General features: G+C 42.5%; 1 protein-coding gene across 3 annotated transcripts in view; it reads right to left on the reverse strand.

Moving 5' to 3' along the window:
* micu2 (mitochondrial calcium uptake 2) overlaps positions 1–22,785 on the reverse strand; it is a 443,854-nt gene that overhangs the window by 13,415 nt on the left and 407,654 nt on the right. For 2 of the 3 annotated variants that reach the window (XM_078222127.1, XM_078222129.1), the window contains one exon: positions 18,925–19,016. In XM_078222127.1, coding sequence (XP_078078253.1) covers positions 18,925–19,016 — 92 coding nt within the window. The remainder of the gene's footprint in view (positions 1–18,924; positions 19,017–22,785) is intronic. The other variant, XM_078222128.1, reaches the window with a different exon arrangement.

Below are 22,785 nucleotides of genomic sequence, written 5' to 3' on the forward strand. Positions count from 1 at the left end.
ACAAAGATTCTACATTGTCTTTGACCTAGTTTGCAGATGATTACATTCCATCAACCATCACAAATTAGTTTGCTTTTTTCAGATACATCATAGTGGAGCTGATACAAATAGGGTAAATGCGTGGGGTTATGGGGACAGGGCTTGGGTGGGATTGTGGTCAGTACAGACTTGATGGGCCGAGTGCATTGTAGGATTTTATGATTCCAAATATCATTACAGTTTGCATTTTGAAAGGATAAAACTACAAGAATAAGACATAAATTCCATGTTTGGTTCTCTAATGGTTGGTAATATTCATTTGATACTTTGATAGTTGCAAATTGGATAATCGTATTGCCTTGTGTGCCTCTCAAACTCCAATGTCCTCTTTCTCTTGGCTTGGAGAAATCGACAAATTTCAGTCATACCCACACTCAACAGCCACAGTTCAGGAAGTGATGGTCAACTGTACATTTGAAAGTCTTCATACAGGATCTATGTAATACTATCTGGGCAAGTGACTGTCAAGCAACAAAGTAACATCAATGCTGGTATTGTTTGGATTGAGACAAAGTACAATGCTGAAGCTACAGTAACTCAATTTAATGACATAAATATTCGGGATTGCATTGCGTACTAACACGATTTGCATTGTTGCTTCTACAAAAGACTGGCTGGTGGGAACTGAAATTCCTGTCCAAGTAAATGGACGTTTGGCTGCCTTTCTGAATTTTCTGTCCAACCAGCAAAAATCTGGGCGCGATCTTACTGGCTGTTCAAGCCCTGCTGCCACTGCAAGCGAGGATGGAGAATTTGGCGCTTAGCCAAATCTCCGTTCACTGCTGTGGGACCAGAAAATCCCGCCGGCGTGAACAGCCGGAAGATTCCGCCCTATGTTTAGCTATATGCACTCTGGCAGGCAGCGGGATCATCTTCATCAAATTGTTAGGTTCTGAATTGCGCAGAATCCAAAAGCAATCTGTCAAACAGAACTAAATTATTCAATCATATTGCTGGATGGATTGCATTTGCTGGCAGAGATAAAGAGGTCTGCCATTTTGTATCAGTCATTCTAATAGTTTGATAGAGATTCTCAAAAGTGCTGTCCAGGGTATTTGAGCTCGGGTGATATTCCAGATTGCTGCTTGAGTCCAAGTGCTCAGAAAAATACTTAAAATACTCACAAGAAAGACTTTGATACCTCTTGGTGAATTGAAAAAATATGTGTCTTGGTGGATTGAACTCTGGTATATTCTGGTACCAATTGCTTATAACCCAGGAATGCTTTGTTTGCAGTTTCTTTGTACCCAAAGCTTATATTCCTGGCAGTGAAGTCACAGGAAATTATTCAGATTCCTTCATGGATCATCGGAGTAGCCATGTCTCTGCCCACGTTTTCATCAAATTCCATTCTTCTGGACTCTCACTCCAATTCATCATTTATCTTTATTTTATTTTGACTTCAAACAGGCAAAGAATTGGGGTTTGGGGAGAGATGTCTAGTAATAGTCACCTTGCCAGTTACTGGCAATGCATGCCTGTCTGGTCCTTCCCTGTGAACCCAGGTGGCTGCAGGTATCCTGCAGTGCAAGTCTGAATCTCTTGAGGCACTAGTGCTCAGACACATCAGAAGAGCTGATCCACTGCCTATAAACCCTCTTTTGGGGGCCATGCCACCCCTTTTCCCCTTTGTCCTGTGAAACAGCATCTACCTGAGGAGAAGGCAGCTGGTGCTGCTGCTGGTGTTGCTCCTGCTGCAGTTGGTGTTGGTATTGCTGCTCCTCCTGTTCCTCATCAGAAATACAAGGTTGAGTTGCAAAGGTTGCTCCCATGCCATGGTGAAGGCTGTCAGCAGATCAAAGTGAGTGAAGGGGAGACGTTAGCTTAATGGCAATGTCACTGCACTAGTAATCCAGAGGCACAGGAAAATGCTCTGGGGTCATGGGTTCAAATCCCATTGTGTGACTCCAGACTCTCAGCAATGCGGTTGACTTTTAACTGCCTCCTGGAATGGCCTTACAAGCCACTCAGTCCAGGAGCCAGCTCTCCTTGGCAGCTGAAGTACTGCCCAAAGTGACAACTTTAATTGTCAGTGACTGTTGAGCTAGAACAAAGTCTTTTCATATTCACACAATATTAAAACCCTCAGGTAAACTCCTCTTATCCTTTTATGCTTCAGTAGAAATGACCCCATTATCTCAAATCTCTTATCATACTCAGACTTGCACTGCAGGGCGGCACGGTGGCGCAGTGGGTAGCACTACTGCTCACAGCGCCAGGGATCTGGGTTCAATTCTGGCCTTGGATCATTGTCTGTGTGGAGTTAGCACGTTCTCCCCGTGTCTGTGTGGGTTTCCTCCGGGTGCTCCGATTTCCTCCCACAGTCCAAAGATGTGTGGGTTAGGTTGATTGGCCATGATAAGTTGCTCCTCATGCCAGGGGGATTAGCAGGATAAATGTGTGGGGTTACAGGAAAAGGGGCTGGGTGGGATTGTGGTCAGTGCAGACGCAATGGGCCGAATGGCCTCCTTCTGGACTGTAGGGATTCTATAATTCTAATATAGATTTCTGTATCAGTAAGGTGAATCGTTGCAATAAACTCTACGGTTTTAACTGTAACTTTGGATTCATCAATATTTAAGAAAATTTTAACATTACTTCTTGATTTTTGTACTCAATGCCTTTATCACAAGGTTTTCCAAACTGTTCAAGCTGCAGAATCCCTAGGGACCTCCCAAGAACATCAGGAACCCCAAACATTCTCATAATGTCAACGCCACTTTTTGCCACGAAATAGGTATGAACACAGAAATCAAATGTAAACAAGTCTTTTCTTGTATATATTTGCATATATTAGGGGTTAGGAAGAGGCACACAAATACATTCACCAGCTACAAGACCGCCTCACATCAACCTCTGGCCAGGCCACCCTCCCACAGCCCCTTAATATTAACCCCTGGAAGTAGTACCCACTTTAGGAGTGGGTAATCTGGTAATAATTAAAAAGTTACCTTATTAATTTACCTTATTAAAAAAATACTTAAGTCGTATCTTTCACTTTTGTTAATGAGCAGCATGATGCTGGAAAACACACACAAACACATCTCTTTTACATTCACAAGCACACCTCTCCCACACACTCACCCTGTTGCCTATTTCCTATCTTGTATTAAATCCTGGTCACCTATCACCATTGGCTAATAGTAAATTTCAGGTCTCCTTTTGTGGAAACCAGTCAAGACTGACAGAACCATAGAATCCCTACAATGTAGAAAGAGGCCATTTGGCCCATCAAACTTGCACTGGCTCTCTGAAAAAGCACCTTACCCAGGTCCACCCCCCTGCCCTATCCCCATAACCCTGCGTATTTGCCATAGCTAATCCACCTAACCTACACATTTTTGGACAGTAAGGGGCAGTTTAGCATGGCCAAACCATCTAAACCTGCACATCTTTGAACTCAGGTCCATTCACAAATGTTGTAGCTAAATTCCCTCATTCCTAAAACCATTCTGGTAAATCTCCTCTGGACCCACACATCCTTCCTGAAGTGTGGTGACCAGAACTGGATGTAGTACTTTTAATGGGGGGAACCAGAGCTTTGTGGAGGTGCAGCATTGATTCCCTGCTTTTGTACTCAATAACTCTATTTAAGAAGTCCAAGATTCCACATGCTTTGCTCATCAATCTCTCAATATGTCCTGGTCAAAGACCTATTCACACATCCTCCCAGGTCCCTCTGTACCTGCACACTCTTTAAAACTGTGCCACTAAAATTATATTGTCTCTCCCTCTCCTTTCTGCCAAAATGCATCACCTCACATTTCTCTGTATTAAATTCCATCCGTCAGTTCCCTGTCCATTCTGTTAGCCTTTCTATGTCTTGTTGCAGTTGCTTTATATCATCCTCCTGGCTTGTCACTCCTAAGTTTGGTGTGATCGGCAAATTTTGAAATTATACTCTGTTCCAATATCCAACTCATTTATTGACATCAAAACATCATGGGGATATAATTCAGATGATGAAGCAGGTGATCAACTGGTAGCCTGGGTCTCAGCTGGTGATCTCCTCCCTGACGCCAAGCAACCAGGCACCTTCCATTCATCTGGATGCAAGAAGGGCTACAATTCAGAACTGTGTTTTGTCTCCAGGAATGGTGACGGACATCTTCGCAGAAGATCCTTCCTCACTTCCCAGATAGTCAACACTGACCGGCCTGGATCCACATAAGGGTAGAGGTAGCTCTGGTCATGTCCATTCTAAGCTCTGCTTGAATTTCTGTACAGCAAACCAAGATGGACCCACAACTGATGTTGGACACTAATCTCAATTCTTTCCCTAAGAGCTACTGTGTGTCCTGCCAGATTCTGAAAGATGCAACTAAAAATACATTCCACATGATTTCCGCTACACACCTTGCTGAATACCTGAAACTGAGGAACTCCAACAATACAAAGCTTCTGGGGATCCAGATTTTGTCACTGAGCTCTTGGACTCTCTGGATATAGGTGACGGGAGATTGTAGAAGAGCTCAAATTGACTCAATCAAATAGAAACGCCAGGAATCTATCAGAAACCTTCGAGCTGCTTCACCTGCTCAACATGAACCTTCCAAAGTATTACCTGCTCCACAACTCTAACGCTGCTTCAACTAAGGAAATTCAGGAGAAACTCTTCAAGACCATTTCAATATCTCTCAAAACATTCCTTTATTTTTCTTCCCATTCCAGAGCTAACAGGGATAAAGGCTTTTCTAAAGCAGTAAGGCAAAAAAAGCAACAGGAATCAATGGCATCCATCCTGTATTCATTGAAGAACTTGGGACCTAATGGATGTGACTGGTTGGCTTCTTTCTTTACTAACATCCATGCAACTGGCGTCTTTCCATCAATCTCAAGGGAGGCTAAAGTCTCAAGCCAGGGAAACCTCAACTAATTGTCAGCCCTTATCTGACCTCACTACAGCCTTGGTCCAAATATGGGGAACTGAGCTGAACTCCAGAGGTGAGATGAGAATGACTGTCCTTGACATCAAGGCAGCATTTGACCGAGTATGGCATCAAGGAGTCCTGAAGCCAGTAGAAATCAGGGGAAAACTCTCCAGTCAATGGACTGGAGTCAATGCTAGCATTAGGAAGATGGTTGTGGTTGTTGAAGGTCAATTATCTCAGTCCCAGGACATTGCTGCAGTGATTCCTCCAGTTCATATTCTAGACCTAACCATTTTCAGCTGCTTCATCAAAGACTTTCCCTCCATCAGAGGGTCAGAAATGAGGATGTTTGCAGATGATTACACCATATTCAACATCATTTACCACACCCCATATACCAAAGTAGTTCACATCCATATGCAGCAAGACCTGGGCAATATCCAGTCTTGGGCTGATAAGTGGCAAGTGACATTTGCACCACACAAGTGCCAGGCAATGACCATCTCTCCTTGGCATTCAATGGCATTATCATCATTGAATCACCCATTATCAACATCCTGGGGAAGTTACCATTGACTTGAAACTGAACTGGATTAGCCATATCAATACAATGGCTACAAGAGCAGGTCAGAAGCTGGGAATTCTGTAGCAAGTAACTCACTTCCTGACTCCCCAAAGTCTGTTAACCATTTACAAGGCACAAGTCAGGAGTGTGATGGAATACTCTATAATTGCCTGGAGTGTAGCTCCAACAACAGTTAAAAAGTTCAACATCATCCAGGACAAAGCTTGACTGGCATGCCATCCGGTACTTTAAACATTAATTCCCTCCATCACCAACACACAGTGGCAATGGTGCGCCACACAAATGCCAGGCAATGACGATCACCAATAAGAGACAGTCTAACCACCACCCCTTGACATTCAATGGTGTTACCATCACTGAATCCCCCGCTGTCAACATCCTTGGGGTTACCATTGACCAGAAACTCAACTGGACTCACTACATAAACACAGTGCTACAAGAACAGGTCAGAGGCTTGGAATACTGTGGCAAGCAACTCACCTCCTGATTCCCCAAAGCCTATCCACCATCTACAAGGCACAAGTCAGGAGTGTGATGGAATACTCCCCACTTGCCTGGATGGTGCAGCTCCAACAACACCCAAGAAGCTTGACACCATCCAGAAAAAAGCAGCCCGCTGGATTGGCACCGCATCTACAAACATCCACTCCTTTCACCACTGACACTCAGTACCAGCAGTGTACACCATCTACAAGGTGCACTGTAGCAATTCACCAAAGATCCTTAGACAGCACCTTCCAAACCCATGACCACTTCCATCTAGAAGGACAAGGGCAGCAGATACATGGGAACACCATCACCTGCAAGTTCCCCTCCAAGCCACTCACTTTCCTGACTTGGAAATATATTGCCGTTTCTTCGCAGTCACTGGGTCAAAATCCTGGAATTCCCTAATGGCATTGTGGGTCACCATAGGAATGGGCAACAAACTCTGGCCCAACCAGTGATGCCCACATTTCAGACCTGGTAGGAGCTTTGTTGTTGAACAATTACTGGCGCTTATCATCCACATTGAGACTGGCTGCCAATCCATGCTCAAGACATGTGTTGCACTTGCTAACCTTTCATTAGCGTATGAAATTGTGTGACAACATAGTTTCTTGTTGAAAGATGCCAGGCTTTTCCAATGCCTGGTTTCAATGCTGAGACCAAACAAGCTCCACAAGGTTTCTAAATGATAAACTTCCCAAGGCTCTGTATTAGCTCCAGACTGTTCTCGTCCTGTGGGGGAGCACTTCAGCAGTCATGGGCATTCAGCCTTGGATCTTCAGGTAAGCGTTCTCCAAGGCGGCCTTCACGACACACGACAGCGCAGAGTCGCTGAGCAGAAACTGATAGCCAAGTTCCGCACACATGAGGACGGCCTAAACCGGGATGTTGGATTTATGTCACATTATCAGTAACCCCCACAGCTTGCCCCTGGTCTTGCATAATCTCACCAGCTGTTCTGTCTGGAGACAATACACATCTCTTTAACCTGTGTTTAATGTTCCCTCCAACCACATTATCTGTACCTTTTAAGACCTGGCTGGCTGTAGAGATTTGCATTCTAATTAGTATTCTGTAACTTGATTTCTGTGTCTGTGCACTGTTGGAGAACAGAGACCACTCCATCTGACGAAGGAGCAGCAAGCTCCGAAAGCTTATGGTATTTGCTACCAAATAAACCTGTTGGACTTCAACCTGGTGTTGTGAGACTTCTTATTGTGGGTCAACCCACAGCACAAGGACTGCAGTGATTCTTGAAGGCAGCTCACCACCACCTTCTCAAGGGCAACTAGTGATGGGCAATAAATGTTGGCCAGCCAGTGACGCCCATATTCCACAAATGAATAAAAACAATCTACAAGATTCACTGCAACAATTCACCAAGGCTAGTTCAACATCACATTCCAAATCCACAACCTCTACTACCAAGAAGGACAAGGGCAGCCCATGCATGGGAACACCAGCACCTGCAAGTTCCCCACAAGCGACACACTGTTGTGATTTGGAACTATATCACTGTTCCTTTACTGTCACTGGATACAAATCCTGGAACTCCCTTCCGAACAGCACTGTGGGTGTACCTACACCACGTGGATTGCACCAGTTCAAGAAGAAGGCTCACCATAGGAATGGGCAACAAACTCTGGCCCAACCAGTGATGCCCACATTTCAGACCTGGTAGGAGCTTTGTTGTTGAACAATCACTGGCGCTTATCATCCACATTGAGACTGGCTGCCAATCCATGCTCAAGACATGTGTTGCACTTGCTAACCTTTCATTAGCGTATGAAATTGTGTGACAACATAGTTTCTTGTTGAAAGCTGCCAGGCTTTTCCAATGCCTGGTTTCAATGCTGAGACCAAACAAGCTCCACAAGGTTTCTAAATGATAAACTTCCCAAGGCTCTGTATTAGCTCCAATCCCCTTCAACAACATGCCTCCCACAACCTCTGGAAAGTTTACATGTGAAGATGATCCAGCCCTTGCTATCCAGGCAGCAGATCTCAGCAATACCTCGTCCGAGGACTTAGAACAGCAATGTTTCAACGACTGGCATCTCCCCTTAAATTCAACTAAGGCCATGTCACTGCTTTCCATCCCCACAACCAACTGGCTAATAGTAAACTCCAGGTGTCCTCTTCTGGAAAAGAATGATCCATATCCCAAATACCTTGGAGTGACCATGGACAGCAACCTCATGCAGCAGGAAAACCTGAAAACCAGAGTAAACTAGCAGGCACCAGCTTGGGATCCAGTGTACACATTCTTCATACTGTTAGCCTTGTTCTTGTATACTCTTCAGCAGGATACTGCTCCTCTGTGTGGGCAGAAAGCAGCCACGCAAAACACTTGGACACTGCCAGAGACAGAATTTCATGTAGTTCCTTGATTTTCCATAATTTTACCTTTTGTCCCAGTGAGGACATCGCAGAGATTGTGCTCCAGTCTTTGGCTTTCCTATACTTTGTTGGTATGAATGAGGCTAATTAAACAACTTGGACCAGGTTATGCTAACTGCAATCGCAGGAGGTGCAACACCCTTTACCTTTTCCCTCTTCACTGTCGAAAGCCCCAAGCACTCCTTTCAGGTGAAGCAGCATTTCACTTGTGCCTCCTTTAACTTGGTTTACTGTATTCGCTGCTCTCAATGCAATCTCCTCTACATTGGGGAGACTAAATGCAGATTGAGTGATCGCTTTGCAAAACAGCTTCGCTCAGTATGCAAGCATGATCCCAAACTTCCGGTCACTTGCCATTTTAACTCAGCACCTTGCTCTCATGCCCACATGTCTGTTCCTGGCCTGCTGCAATGTTCCAATAATGCCCGGTGCAAGCTGGAGGAGCAGCTTCCATTTGGGCACATTTCGGCTCTCAGGAATCAATGTTGAATTTGGCAACTTTAGATTTTGACTTTTCTTCTGCATCTTAAACCCCCCCCTTTTTTTAATATCCTATACACGCATTGCCTCAGTGCAACCACCCCCTCACACACATCTGTCTTTTGGTCATAAAGTTGCTACTTTTTGTTGCAGTTTCCTTTGTCTTATCTGCCAAAACAATCTCGTGTCCCCTTTTTGCCCTCCTGATTTCTCTCTTAACTCTACTCTTACACCCTCTAAACTCTTCAAGGGATAGTGTGGGGTGGAGTCGATGGGAAATCCCGTTGACAGTGGTGGGACCAGAAGATCCTGCCACTGGTCAACAGCATGCTGCCTCCCGCTACGAGAAACACATCGTGGGGAATCCACGGAACCCCCCCCGGCTTCTATTCTTGTTTCGGTTTCGACTCTCCGCAGTATTTTGCTGATACATTTTTGGGCCCTGGTTATAAATGGAGTTGCATTTGGAGGAATAAATATTGAAGATCAAATGCGCTCTGAAACACAACAGTTAATGTGCTAATTGAGGACATGACATGCCATGTGTGTCAAACCACAGGGCTGTTTTGAAAAGCAGAAGTTGTGAGATCAGCTGTCTGAGGATTTGCCTGCTAACCTCAGTGTGAGGGAATTATATTCCATAATTTTTTCACAGACTGTTTAATATATTGGGTAGAATCCGATATGTTGTGGGTTTGTGGAAGGAATCAGCATAGATTATAGAGTAATTTTCTTTCATGCTACTCATTTCCTTATATGACATCAGTATTACAAAGTTCAAGACAACTTTAACTGAGAAATAAGTAGTGATGTTTGTGTCTCCACCTAGACAGTGGTACCTCCTCACCACAGTCAACTATAAATAGCAGATGCCATTTTACTATCTGCCTCAGATACTCACAGTAACACCACCTTCTAGACTTAATGAAAACGTCAATAAGCAAGAAGTGACCGCAGAGAGAAAAACAATAATCACTGTATTGAACATGATTGGACCTTGAAAACATTGAATAAATCAAACTGGACTCCATCTTTTAATTATCATTTCGAACACGTACAAAACAGCACTAGGTACTAAAAAAAACCCATCATGGTAATTTGCAAAAAACAAATACACATTTCACTTGTTGAACAGTTCGAAACAAAATATGTACCACAGACACCCATTATATGGTGAATGTACAGCACCAGCAGAGGGTGGTAGAAGCCTTTTGATGGGACTCAGTAAGGAATTTTACACCAACGCAATCAATAAATACCAGCGACAGCTCTGTTTAAGTGTGCATTAAACAGTATTTATTGTGGTCCTGTTTAATGTGCATAACAACAACTTGCATTTATATAGTGCCTTGAATGTAGGAAAAGGTCCCTAGGCATTTTGGTCCGTATTTATTTTGGCGCGGTTGGTAAATAGGAGACAAATTGCGGTTTTTGGACCTACTAAATTTTAAAGAAAATAGAATCATCAATACGTGTCATATTCTGTGACATGCTGTTGCTTGAAGGCTGCAGTAAATTGTTTCATAAGATTGCAAATTTTGTTTAAGAGTTGCTTTCAAAACAAAATCACAACATAGAAAAAGGGACAATTTTAAAATTAGTGAAGTGTGACCATTAACTTGGAGTGAGGCGGAAGAAATTCCTTCTAGTGTGCAAGCTAAGTCCAAACAGATCAATTCTGGTAGTTTACCCATAGTGCTGACCCCTCTGCTGCAATGGTTCCTCTGTGCCATCGATAACATGGTGAGCATCACAGCTGTTAGAACTCACTGAAAGGAGTTGTGGTTTCAGAGCATGGGGTGGTGGTTCTTGCCAGTTTCCCCTCACCAAGATGCAGCCATGCAGTGCTGTACTTAGCAGCTCATTGACTGAACTTGCCCAGTGAGAGCTGCCAAGCTGTAAAGCCAGTTAAAGCTAGCATTAAAAGGATGGTTAAGCGCCCAAGGTTTCCCGATGAACAACAATGGTCGCATACCTTTTTAGCAAATGCACAGTAGTCTGGAGATTGTATTGTTGTGTCTATGTTAAACCACATGAAAACCCTGTACACAGCATTAAGAATACAATCATTTAGAGCCATATTTCAACCTTCGTAGCAAATGTAAACAGAATTTAATTTGCCGTGGCTCAGTGAAAATAAAACAGTAGCTTACCTGCTGTTCGAATTTTTTTAATACATTAAAATGGAATTGATTCTGAGTGAATAAACCTAGGATTAGAGTTATAACACTGTCACATTACAAGGGGGATTTATCCAGAACTAATGCATTATTAGGCATTTGAGAATATACTTTGTAAGCACATTCTGCAAAGCAGCACTGAAGGATTTGTATTTATAAGAGCTTTGGAACCAATCATCAGAACACTCAGCTGGGTTTGGATGGATTAAAACTGATGCAGAACAACTGGATACTAAAATAAGAGTTTAAAGCTTTGCTGTGGCACTTTAGTCAAAGTTTTGGGTGCAGGGGGGGGGATTATGTTTCATATTTCTAAGATAATTTTTTACCACTGGCAGGATTGTTGTTGGATTCTGCGTGAATGTTATCTGAATAAACGTTTAGCAGAAAATGACTGAAAATGAAGTGCTATCCATATTCCTTAACCCACAACTAGGTATGAAATTCTTGCTCATTTTGTAACCACCACTGCTCAGCCACAGTATTTAAATTTAAGCTGGACAGGGTGAACTTGTAATTTTACTCACACTGGTACGTCAGTCTGCATTATGTGACCTCCAGTTAAATTAATATTGAAAACACAATCGAAGACAAGTTTTCCAAATAGGAAACATGTTTGCCACGGGAGCAGCAAAGCAGTCTGCTATTCACAGAATTCCACCTATTGCAAATTGATACCTTAAAAGGTGAGGCCAACATGATTTGCAAAATAGCACAACACTACAATCTAACCCTATTTTCCCAGGTGCCAAAAACATTTGCATTGGCAAACTCACTGTCTGAAAGGGTGGTACATGCAGAAACCTTCATCACATTATTAAAAAATACCTGGATATGCTTTTAAAGTGCCATAATCTACATGACTAGGGGCTGAGAGCAGGAAAGTGAGATTAGGTGGGATTGCCCTTTATAGGTTGACACAGTCACAATGCACCAACTGGCCTCCTTCTATGCTTCTATTTCAAGCTTGAATAGGTAGATGCACCATACACATGTGGGTTTAGCTCTGGTTACACATGTGGCTTATCTCTGGTGAGTTATTGCATTGGCATAATTACAAATGCACTTAGCCAGGCATAACTTATTCATTGCTGCTTGTTGGATCTTGCCATGGGCGGCATGGTGACATAGTGGTTAGCACTGATGCCTCACAGCGCCAGGGACCCGGGTTCGATTTCTGACTTGGGTCACTGTCTGTGTGGACTCTGCACATTCTCCCCGTGTCTGCGTGGGTTTCCTCCGGGTGCACCGGTTTCCTCGAACAGTCCAAAAGATGCACTGGTTAGGTGCATCGGTTACAGTAAATTCTCCCTCAGTGTACCCGAACAGGCGTCGGAGTGTGGCGATTAGGGGATTTTTACACCAACTTCATTGCAGTGTTAATGTAAGCCTACTTTTGACACTAATAAATAAACAAATTGACTGTTGTGCATACCTGCACCCTAACTCTGCAACTGAACTGGAGTGTTTTGGAATGTCCTGAGGTTGTACTTGCTGCTGTGTAAATACAAACTTTTCTTCATCTTCTTTCAAGTTGCCCACCAGACTTCAGAAAAAGAATTCTCATCTGCTTACCAGCTCAGTGCAATACATCCTAAAATAGGTATCATTTGTGTGCAGCAACTGCCAGCTGCAATGCTCGTGTCTGTCCATGCAGTCCTCCTTTACACATTTTAAAATTATTAATGGAAAATGCTAGTTCTAATTCAACATGTGTTAGGAATATGATACACAATGGGGAACAATGAGTTTATGGGAATATGTCATGAGTTTGGTCTGTAACTCATTCATGCCATGCCTGTGGCAGTCAAGTCATTAGACCCATCATCACTTTCCGCTTAATGTTCTTGTAAATCACATTTCTTACTGGGCGTCCCTTACATAATTAAAGTGAAGGTTCAAATTAAACTTTATCTGTACAAGTTGGTGTACCAGTTACAACTCCCATTTAACTTAACAAATAGCTCCGTGTAGCATAGCTAACTTTGCAACAAGTGTTTTAATAACAAAATATAACCTTCATTTCAATTTTGCTGTGAATGCCAACAGGCTAATCACTTATGGACAGATGCTATGCCCAACCTTAGCCTCTCCAGACATTCACATGTGCAGTTCCCACCAGGAAAAACAATAAGAAACAGGATCCAATAGTGATTTTCTCCCCCATTCCTCGTCCAGGGTACTGAGGGCAGTCAGTACAGTGTCCTTGCTGATGCTTTAGCTGAGATTAGTCAACTCAATACAGACTAGGAATTGAACTTTCCAGTCTGTGTGGCTCAGAGTAACATCATGCACTGTCCTTTATCCCCCAAGTTATTCTTTGCGTATACTGGAAACTTTTATTTATTTTGTTACCAAGCTTGAGTCATTGCAGTCTGATCAAAGATTAAACAGGGCGGCACGGTGACACAGCGGTTAGCACTGCTGCTTCACAGCGCCAGAGACCCGGGTTCAATTCCGGCCTTGGATCACTGTCTGTGTGGAGTTTGCACTTTCTCCCCATGTCTGAGAGAGTTTCCTCCGAATGCTCCGGTTTCTTCCCACAGTCCAAAGATGTGCAGGTTAGGTTGATTGGTCATGCTAAATTGCCCATTGGTGTAGGGGGGATTACGTGGGGTTATGGGGATATGGCTGGGTGGGATTATTGTCGGTGCAGGCTTGATGGGTCAAATGGCCTCCTTCTGTACTGTAGGAATTCTATAATTCTATGAAATAAGTTTGAAAAATTAAAATTCAACAACAAAAGGATGTTGAAAAACAAAGGAACGTAGCTCCTTGTATAACTCAAGTGTGTTTATTTAGTTAGTGGTTGAATGACACAAACCAGCCTCCCACCCATTGACTCTGTCTACACTTACTGCTGCCTCGGAAAAGCAGCCAGCATAATTAAAGACCCCACGCACCCCGGACATTCTGTCTTCCACCTTGTTCCGTCGGGAAAAAGATACAAAAGTCTGAGGTCATGAGCCAACTGACTCAAGAGCAGCTTCTTCCCTGCTGCCATCAGACTTTTGAATGGACCAACCTTGCACTAAGTTGATTTTTCTCCACACCCTAACACTACATTCTGCACTCTCTTGTTTCCTTCTCTATGAATGGCATGCTTTGTATAACACGCAAGAAGCAATACTTTTCACTGTATACTAACACATGTGACAATAATAAATCTAATCAAATCAAATCATATTAAGCAGGTCAGTGCTATGTTCATCCACAGTCTGTACTGAGCTAACTATTCTCAACTTGGTAGCAATAGATGTGCTAAAATTAATTCAAATGCCCCAAATTGGGGAGAAGAGGGAAGCTCAACCATTGTTCTCTTTCTTAATTATCCAGCAATGTCTCCAGTAAATGCATGCCCAGACAGTGGGTCAACTGAAGGTTCAGTTTGACTGTGAACATAGGAATAGGAATGTCTTTGACATTCTTGAGGGCTGTTTGGCTAGTCAACAAGATGATGGATGATTTACGAACTACTCCATGCAATTGCCTTTGCCTGACATCCCTTAAATACCTTTGATTAACAAAAAATCCATCAATCTCAGATTTAAAGTTCACATCTGATCTAGTATCAATTGGTGTTTGCAGAAGAGACTTCCAAACTTTTATTAGATTTGCTGTGTAAGAATCTTCCTAATTTCAGTCATAAAAAGTCTGGTTCTAATCTGGCTATGATTTTTAGAGAATGTCCCCTAAGCTTAAGGGTAAAATACCGCGGATGCTGGAATCTGAAACAAAAACAGAAAATGCTGGAGAAACTCAGCAGATCTGACAGCATCTGTGGCGAGAGAATCGAGCCAACGTTTCGAGCCTGGATGACCCTTCGTCAGCTCTGTCCCCTAGTCTTAGATTCCCCATCCAACTGAAATTGGATATCTTGAAAACCTTGATCAAATCATTCCTTAAACTTTTAAATTCCTTGCAACCTTGGTTTAGAACATAGAACATTACAGCGCAGTACAGGCCCTTCGGCCCTCGATGTTGCGCCGACCTGTGAAGCCAATCTAAAGCCCATCTAACCTACACTATTATAGAACATTTGTGTAATCTCTCTTCATAACCTTGGAGTCCTCATACCCATTAATCTAGTAATATCGGTATATATTGAGCTTTCATCTACACTGCTTATGGTGCCACTTTTATGTTGTTGGTAGAGATGGATATGTGGTGCTCTACCCCATCATCAAAATCATTAATAAATACTGTGAATAGTTAAGTCCGTAATACAACTCATTGCGGGTCATGACTAGCCACATCCTGCCACTTAGAGTACCTGCCTATTATCCCTACTCCTTCTGCTTAGACTATTTCCTAATCAGGTCAATAATCTGTCTTTAAATTCATGAGCTTCAACTTCAATTAACATTCTTTTCCAATGGATTTTATTAAATGTCTTCCAGAGGTTCATATAAATAGAATCCATGGACATTCTTCTATCTACTAATTACCTCTTCAAAAAATTCAACCAGGTTCATCAAGCATGATCTATCCTTATAAATCCACACTGGCTCTCTCTGATCTGCTGAACATTTTCAATGAGTTCAGTTCTTAATTATGAAGTCCAATAATTTCCTGACAAAGATGTTCGGCTAACTGGTCTATGATTCTCTGGTTTCACGCTCACTTTTCTTAACTGAAAATTAAAAATGAACATGAAGATTTTACACTGTTGAATCTCAGATCCGAATAATGGCTACTTGGTGAGGTATCTTGTCTTAAAATTGTACCCAAGCAACAAGGAGCCAAAACCTTCAGGAGAGGAGAAAAATTAAGAAAATGATGAGCAAAAAAGTACACATCTTTTTTAGGTGACGTAGGATTATACAATTGACAAGCAATGCCTGAGGCACTAATTTCACCTTTCAGGGCTACCACATAGTTACTATCAGTGACGCTGGAATGTTTGCTTAAGTTAGCTTTCTTCACTTATGGTGCAAACCGTAATTTGAAATGTTCAAACATTCACCACACAGCCTTGACAAGTTGCCACAGCCATTTTATTTGTTAGCCCCAATGGGTGGCACACCCAAGTGAAAAGTCTGTTGCCATTGTCCTGTGACAGAGGGAACAGCTACTGTGGTAAGTACGGTCTGTCTTTCCATCACCAGTATTACTGAGACAACAAAATGTTCTTTCACACCAGCCAAACATTCATCACCCAGTACAACAGATGACTCTTTCCCACTGCAAGTGAAAAGTGCAGATTAAGTACATGGCAGAAGCACAAAGGTTTACCCAAGTGGCAAGTATGATAACAGATTACCCCTGCTAATGATTTTACACCTGTCAGTTGGTTCACTTAATTTACTCTTGTTACCCTCAGTGGGGATATCCATTCCCCCTTGTTGCTTTTTCTTGTAATAAACAGGAAGAAGCTCTCATAAACAGTAGAAAAACTGCCATTTGGGAATTTAAACTGTCAGATTATCTGCAATGTAACCAAATATTTTGAACAGCAGTATTTTAAATTAATCCCAATCCTTGGTTTATTCTGAAATATGATTTCTTCTTCACCATGTTAGTTTATTTTCCTATTAAGCATTCATTGTTCGCATCTCTTTTCTTCCTTTATTTTGCTGCAAGCATCCCTTTCCCTGCAAATTTTATTTTCTGAATTTTACAGAATTCCTTCCCGAATTGAATGAACTCCCTTCAGGTCATTGCGCTTAAGGGCATTTAAATGGTCATTGGATAAACATATGGATGATATTGGAATAGTGTAGGTTAGATGGGCTTTAGATTGGTTTCACTGGTCGGCGCAACATCGAGGGCCGAAGGGCCTGTACTGTGCTGTAATGTTCTATGTCATTGTCCAAGGGCAAAACCTTGAGCCCGTGTTTGCCATCTACAAGGTTGCCGGTGGGGGCTCAAGATCCGGAAGTCACAGTTCTCGCCGGTGAGATTTTGGATCTTCCCCGTCTCTCACTGGTGACGTCATCAGGTTGATGCCCATAATGGGTGTGAACCTGCTCTGTGTGCACCAACATGCATTTTAATACCCACCCTCTATGCTGTATCTTGATCCCCCTCCAGGTACTGACACCACACTGATGTAATGTCATGTTGGCGCAGTTCACGACAAGTTCACAAAGATGTGAACCTGTCGTGGGGATCCCCCGGGGGTGTAAAGGTATGTATAGCCCTCGGGGTAAAGGGACATGGCCAGGCAGTGCCCTGGCAATGTCCCTTGGCACAGGTTGGCATTGCCAGGTGGGCACCATGCCACACTGGCGGTGTCAACCTGTGCCAAGGGGCGGGTCCCAGTAGAAGCTTCAGTGGGGGGGTGGGGTGGTTAATTCTGCTGTGCTTGTTGGGCTTGAGGCCCAACAATGAGGGGATGCCGGCTCTGACTGTGGGAGGGAAATGGCTGAGGGTTGCATTGGGATGTGGGGAAAAGAGAGAGAAAAGGCAGAGGATTGTGTGGGGATGGGGGGGAAAGAAAGAAGGGGCTGATGATCGCTGGAGGGTAGAGGGAAGCGGCCGATGATTGTGATGTGGCGGGGGGGGGGGGGGGAGGGAGAAGAGGGAGGGGGGGTCTAAGTGGATGCTGGCTCCGATTGGGGGTGTGTGGAGGGAGCCCCTAGACCTCAGTGATGGCGTCGGGTGGGGGGAGGAGGGGTTTTATTGGAGTTTTGATCGGGGCGCCCTTTAAAGATGACACCCCAGTCTTTGAGCAGCCAGGTTTTGCTGGTGTGTTTAAGCCTCATCCACCTCGATGATGGCATGATTCACGACCCCTTGACATTTGTTTTGGAAGATTCTGGTCAAATCTGGAGAAAAAACTGACCTGTTTACTGGAGAGAAACGTGTCGGTTTTCTCACCAGAAACAACGCTTCCAGTTTTTGGTAAGATTTTTCCCCAAGGGTTTCAAATCAGAATACAAACAGATCAATTGCAGAGGGACAAAGCATTGTGATCTTAGGTATGATTACTCTGGTTCAGGGAGTTTCTTAATGTTGCCCTTAGCATTCCCACCCCGGAAACAAATCAGTGAACAACTAGTTCTTTAACCTTTACCGCTGGTAACTAATAGCTGGAAGTTATTTTAGAAAGATGGGCCTTACAATTTGTGTCTAATAATCTCCCACAGTCCTCATGCTTAAGACTTCTTTCATTTCACAACTATCGTACCTCATGGTCTTCAGACAATATATCCTTATTGTAAAATGTCATTACTTACCTTCTGACAATTATACATGTCTGTATGGCTCATCAGTCAGCTACTTTCAAAACACACAGGCACTTTGATCAATAGCCAACAATGATTTCCTGTGTGTGGTGAAGTGTTTTGCAGAAAGATCAGATAAAATCACATTTTTCCATTAAGAAGAACTAGAAAGATGATTTGGTTGATTTACCAACAAATACAATTTGGGTGAAAAGTGATATCTGAAGCAAGGTAAAAATCACACTGACCCTTTTATCTTCTGTATAAATGTGCAAAACCAGATTTACTGCCAAGTAACAAACTTTCAAGCGGTTTTAATGGAGTGATCAAAAGCACATACCTTAACCATAAAGACAATGCACAACTCCCTCATTGTACTCAAACACCTACCAATGTTGAAAAATTATCTGCATTAGACCATAAAAACAGGACCTACAGCTTTCAACAGTCAGACGTGGGAGTCTAAGTTCAATTAAAGTTTTCTATCTCTGTGGTAGGCAGGGGAGCTCTTACCCACCAAAGTTTCTAAACACATTAATGTGCTGCCGTGTCACATCTTATTGGTCCTGCTTGTTCAAAGAGTTGCGAAACATGTCAGATAGTCGAGGTTTACATTTAAGAATAGAATGTGTAAAGCAGAGGAAACTTTGTACTGCAGGTCACGGTGTTCTAGAGAGCAGCTAATGAGCAGAATGGATGAGTTTCTTTACCTGTAAAAGTCTTTGTATTGCAGCTTCAGCTCCCCTCCTTTCCCAAAGAAGTGCACCAGCAGGGTTGTGTTCATTCCTTTGCTACCTTTCTGCTACAAAGACAGAAATAGATCATTAGCCTGCTTAACTGCAGTGCTCCGAAAAGCTGGCCAATCACAGGGAACGCGTAAACAATCTCTAAAACCAAAATGCAACAGCAATTGCTGTGTTACAATTCAAAATGACAAAGCACAGCTGATGTTGCACGGTTCAAGGGCATAATTGATAATGCTTCAATCAGTTGTGGAACACGGTTACTGAACTGATAACTTGCTGCTGTAAGATAGAATCCCTCCAGTGCAGAAGGACGCCATTCAGTCTATCAAATCTGCACCGACTTTCCAAAAGAGCATCTTACCCAGGCCCTCCACTCTGCCCTACCCCCTGTAACCCGCATTTACCATGGCTAATCCACCTAACATGGACACTAAGGGGCAATTCAGCATAGCCAATTCACCCAACCTGCACATCTTTGGACTGTGGGAGGAAACCAGAGCACTGGGAGGAAGCTCACGCAGACATGGGGAGAACGTGCAAACTTCACACAGACTGTCACCCAAGGCTGGAATCGAATGGCGCTGAGAGACAGCAGTGCTAACCACCCTGTCCCCGTGCCACTCCTTATGTTCTGGCCATTTTAGTTACCACTAATTAACTATAAACTGGCAATGATCAAGTTACTAATTGTCTAATATGAATGCCAACACACATCAATAACTTGCCGTGTTCTGTCAGTTGGTGTCCACAATGGTTAACTGGTCAGCATTTTTTTAGGACTTAAAGCAAGCAAAAACTTACCTTGTAGCCCCAAAAGTACACAGAATTATTCTTTTAAATGCTCAAATTTCTGGCCACAAGTAATTAATTTAAATATCATACGCTGGCAGAGAAAAAGTTAATTAATGAAAGAAACTCTTTACAATTTGCTAAATATAAGCAAACAGCATCCATAGCTTCTGCCAAAATTCTACACATTTCAGGATGCTGCATGCTCAGAATCCTGGTGTTTTCATAAGAATTTCCCCACCATGAATGATTTGCCCAAAGTCCGTCAGTGTTGTAAACCACCATCGAACAAAAGAAAAAACTTAATTGTAGTTTTCTCTATCCTGAATATTTTACCGACTGATTTTAAAAATAATGCGCATACGTACATTTCCTGCCCTCAAACTTTATTTCCTGATGCCACAATTTTTAGTCATTTTTAAACATCAACATTTCACAAGCTATATATGTATTTATTTCATTCTGATGAGAACTCCCTATGTAAACAAATCCAATGACACTGTAAGCTGCAACCACTAGGTGGTGATATAGCTCCACTGCATCCTGTAGCATTGCCTCCTCTGGAAATGCCACAGGAGATTTATTAATACTTAGAAATTGTAAGATTCCGCATGAATAAATAGTCAAAATTATTATGCAACTGTCATGGTTACAGTCACAAGATGCTGCTGGCTCTGGTATCACTCGATGGCTAGAAAATGTATGCAGACATGTTCAGTTCTCTGGTCATTAAGCAGCACTGAAAACACTGCTTTGGCAGCTGTAATGCATTAATATCCAAACTTGTGCCACTCCTACCCCATGTTTATATTAGAGCCACAATGCAACAAAATGATCAATTCTTACAAAGAAAACAGATCTGACTGGCAGTAACTCAAAATCGTGTTTGGAATTGGAACAAACTTGGGGAGTGCTTGTGTACCAATCGAGTTTTCACAAAAACAGGCGAGTAATTGTGGTTTTATCTGGTGTATGATTCTTTAGAAATGTGGCCTGATCAATTACAACAAAACATTCCTCTGCAATTATGAATGACATCTGTGTTTACTATAAAGCACATTGAAAATGTGTTCAATGTGACTGAAAACACCATTATCTCCATTGTTTGTTCTTTGCATGCAGAGCATGTCAAGTATTAAAAAGCAGAGTGTAGAGCTTTAAGGCCCCTTACCAGACTTGTGCCTTTCCACCCAACTTGTAAACTAAATCAGATCCGTCCAGCCAGGCTTTGTGAGAACCCACTTTGGCTTCAGTTTCTATTTTCACTTTTTTTTAAGCATAGGATCCGAAATAAATTGCTTCTAATCTGATAGTACGTGTGAAAAATATTCCTAAACATTTGAGAAAATGTAATAACTCAATAGGTGAAAGACAGAATCAAGACCATTTTTAAAGAATACAAGAGAATAGAGGACTATATTTTATTTAATTTATTCTTTCGTGTGATGTGGGTGTCACAGGAAAGGCCAGCATTTGTTGCCCATCCCCAATGTCAGCCCTTGAACAGAGCGGCTTGCTAAGCCATTTCAGAAGGCTGTTAAGAATCAACCACTCTGGAGTCAAATGTAGGCCAGGCCAGGTAAGGATGGCAGGTTTTCTTCCCTACAGGACATCAGTGAACCAGATGGCTTTTTACGACAATCGATGATGGCTTCCAGGTCACCGTTACTATGACGAGCTTTCAATTCCAGCTTTGATCAATTGAATTTTAAATTCCATCAGTTGCTGTGGTGGAATTTGAACACATGATCCCAGAGCATTAGCCTGGGGCTCTGGATTACTGATCCAGTGACAGTAAGCCACTATCTCCCCAATGATGTTCAACAAAGGAAGAGGGGGCTCGAGTGGTGCATAAACATTGACACGGACTGTGTAATGACTTCAATCAGGCCACTGAGGTTGGCCTATTGGAGTATGAACTCACTGATTAAGGATCCAATTGATGGGCCAATCAGGAATCTTTGCCTTGTACTTAACTGGAAGCGTCAGTCCCTCTGACACCCCTGGAGATAGACTGCCAGCACTCTGTGTACTGCTGTTAGAGTTTGTAAATAAAGGGATTTTGGTGAAGGGACTTCTGCCTCCGAAGGCTTATTAAAGACTGGTTGGCCTGAAATAGCCTGTTTCTGTGTTGTATATCCTATGTAATAAAAATCAGGACTAATAGGAATGAGTCTTTAACCAGACTTTCCAACATGTTCCAAATTAGTTCAAAATCTAACTGGCAGGATTACAAAATGTTCTGCTTTTTCAGAAATGTTGCACGAATAATAAGAACATCAATGCTGCAGGAGTCTTGAGAAATTAAAGATGGTGGCAAATTAATTTAGAAAATGTACTGCAGTGGACATTGCTTTAAAAATAGATAGTACATGGCTGCAAAAAAGGCTGAACAAAAACAAAAGTTCATACCACTTCCAGAGGGTTTCCAAATGTATCCATAGTAGTTACAATGCTTTGTTGTGTCTTGCCTGTTGACGACAGGCTAGATGGACCAGCTGGTCTTTTCAAGTCTGTTTGTTTGTTGATGCAAAAGAGAGAGTTGCTCTAGCCTAGCAACTGAGTTCGAGAGAGAGAAAGATGAAGGATATATCAACACAACTATAGACAGTGTGTTCAAGCAAGACCTTGAGGATGAATCTTGAAGTCCAAACGAACCCGGACAATGTAACTTATAGCGTCTGCTGACAATCTGTAAAATCTATTTTATACATTTGGTTGTAAAAAAATGTAGACATACGCAGAAGGATAGGTATGCAGTAAAAGGCTCTGCATTAGGCCAGAGACTACCATATAAAGCAAGGTCAGTTCAGCATGTGGTAAGAATATTGTTTAAGAATAGGCATTTTCTTTTGTTCAGCAGACACAAGGAGGATTGTGTGTCTGCACTCAAATGTGTCCCCTCTGCTAAAATACTCTATTTCGTTACTATTCAACTGAACACCAAAGGTTGCACGGAGTGTTTGAATGTCACAACCAAGGATGAATGCAAGAAAGCATTATAACTTCCCGTGTTTCCTCCTACCTGTAGCCAAG

This window comes from Mustelus asterias, chromosome 10 (genome assembly GCF_964213995.1).
Source record: "Mustelus asterias chromosome 10, sMusAst1.hap1.1, whole genome shotgun sequence".
Classification (NCBI taxonomy): domain Eukaryota; kingdom Metazoa; phylum Chordata; class Chondrichthyes; order Carcharhiniformes; family Triakidae; genus Mustelus; species Mustelus asterias.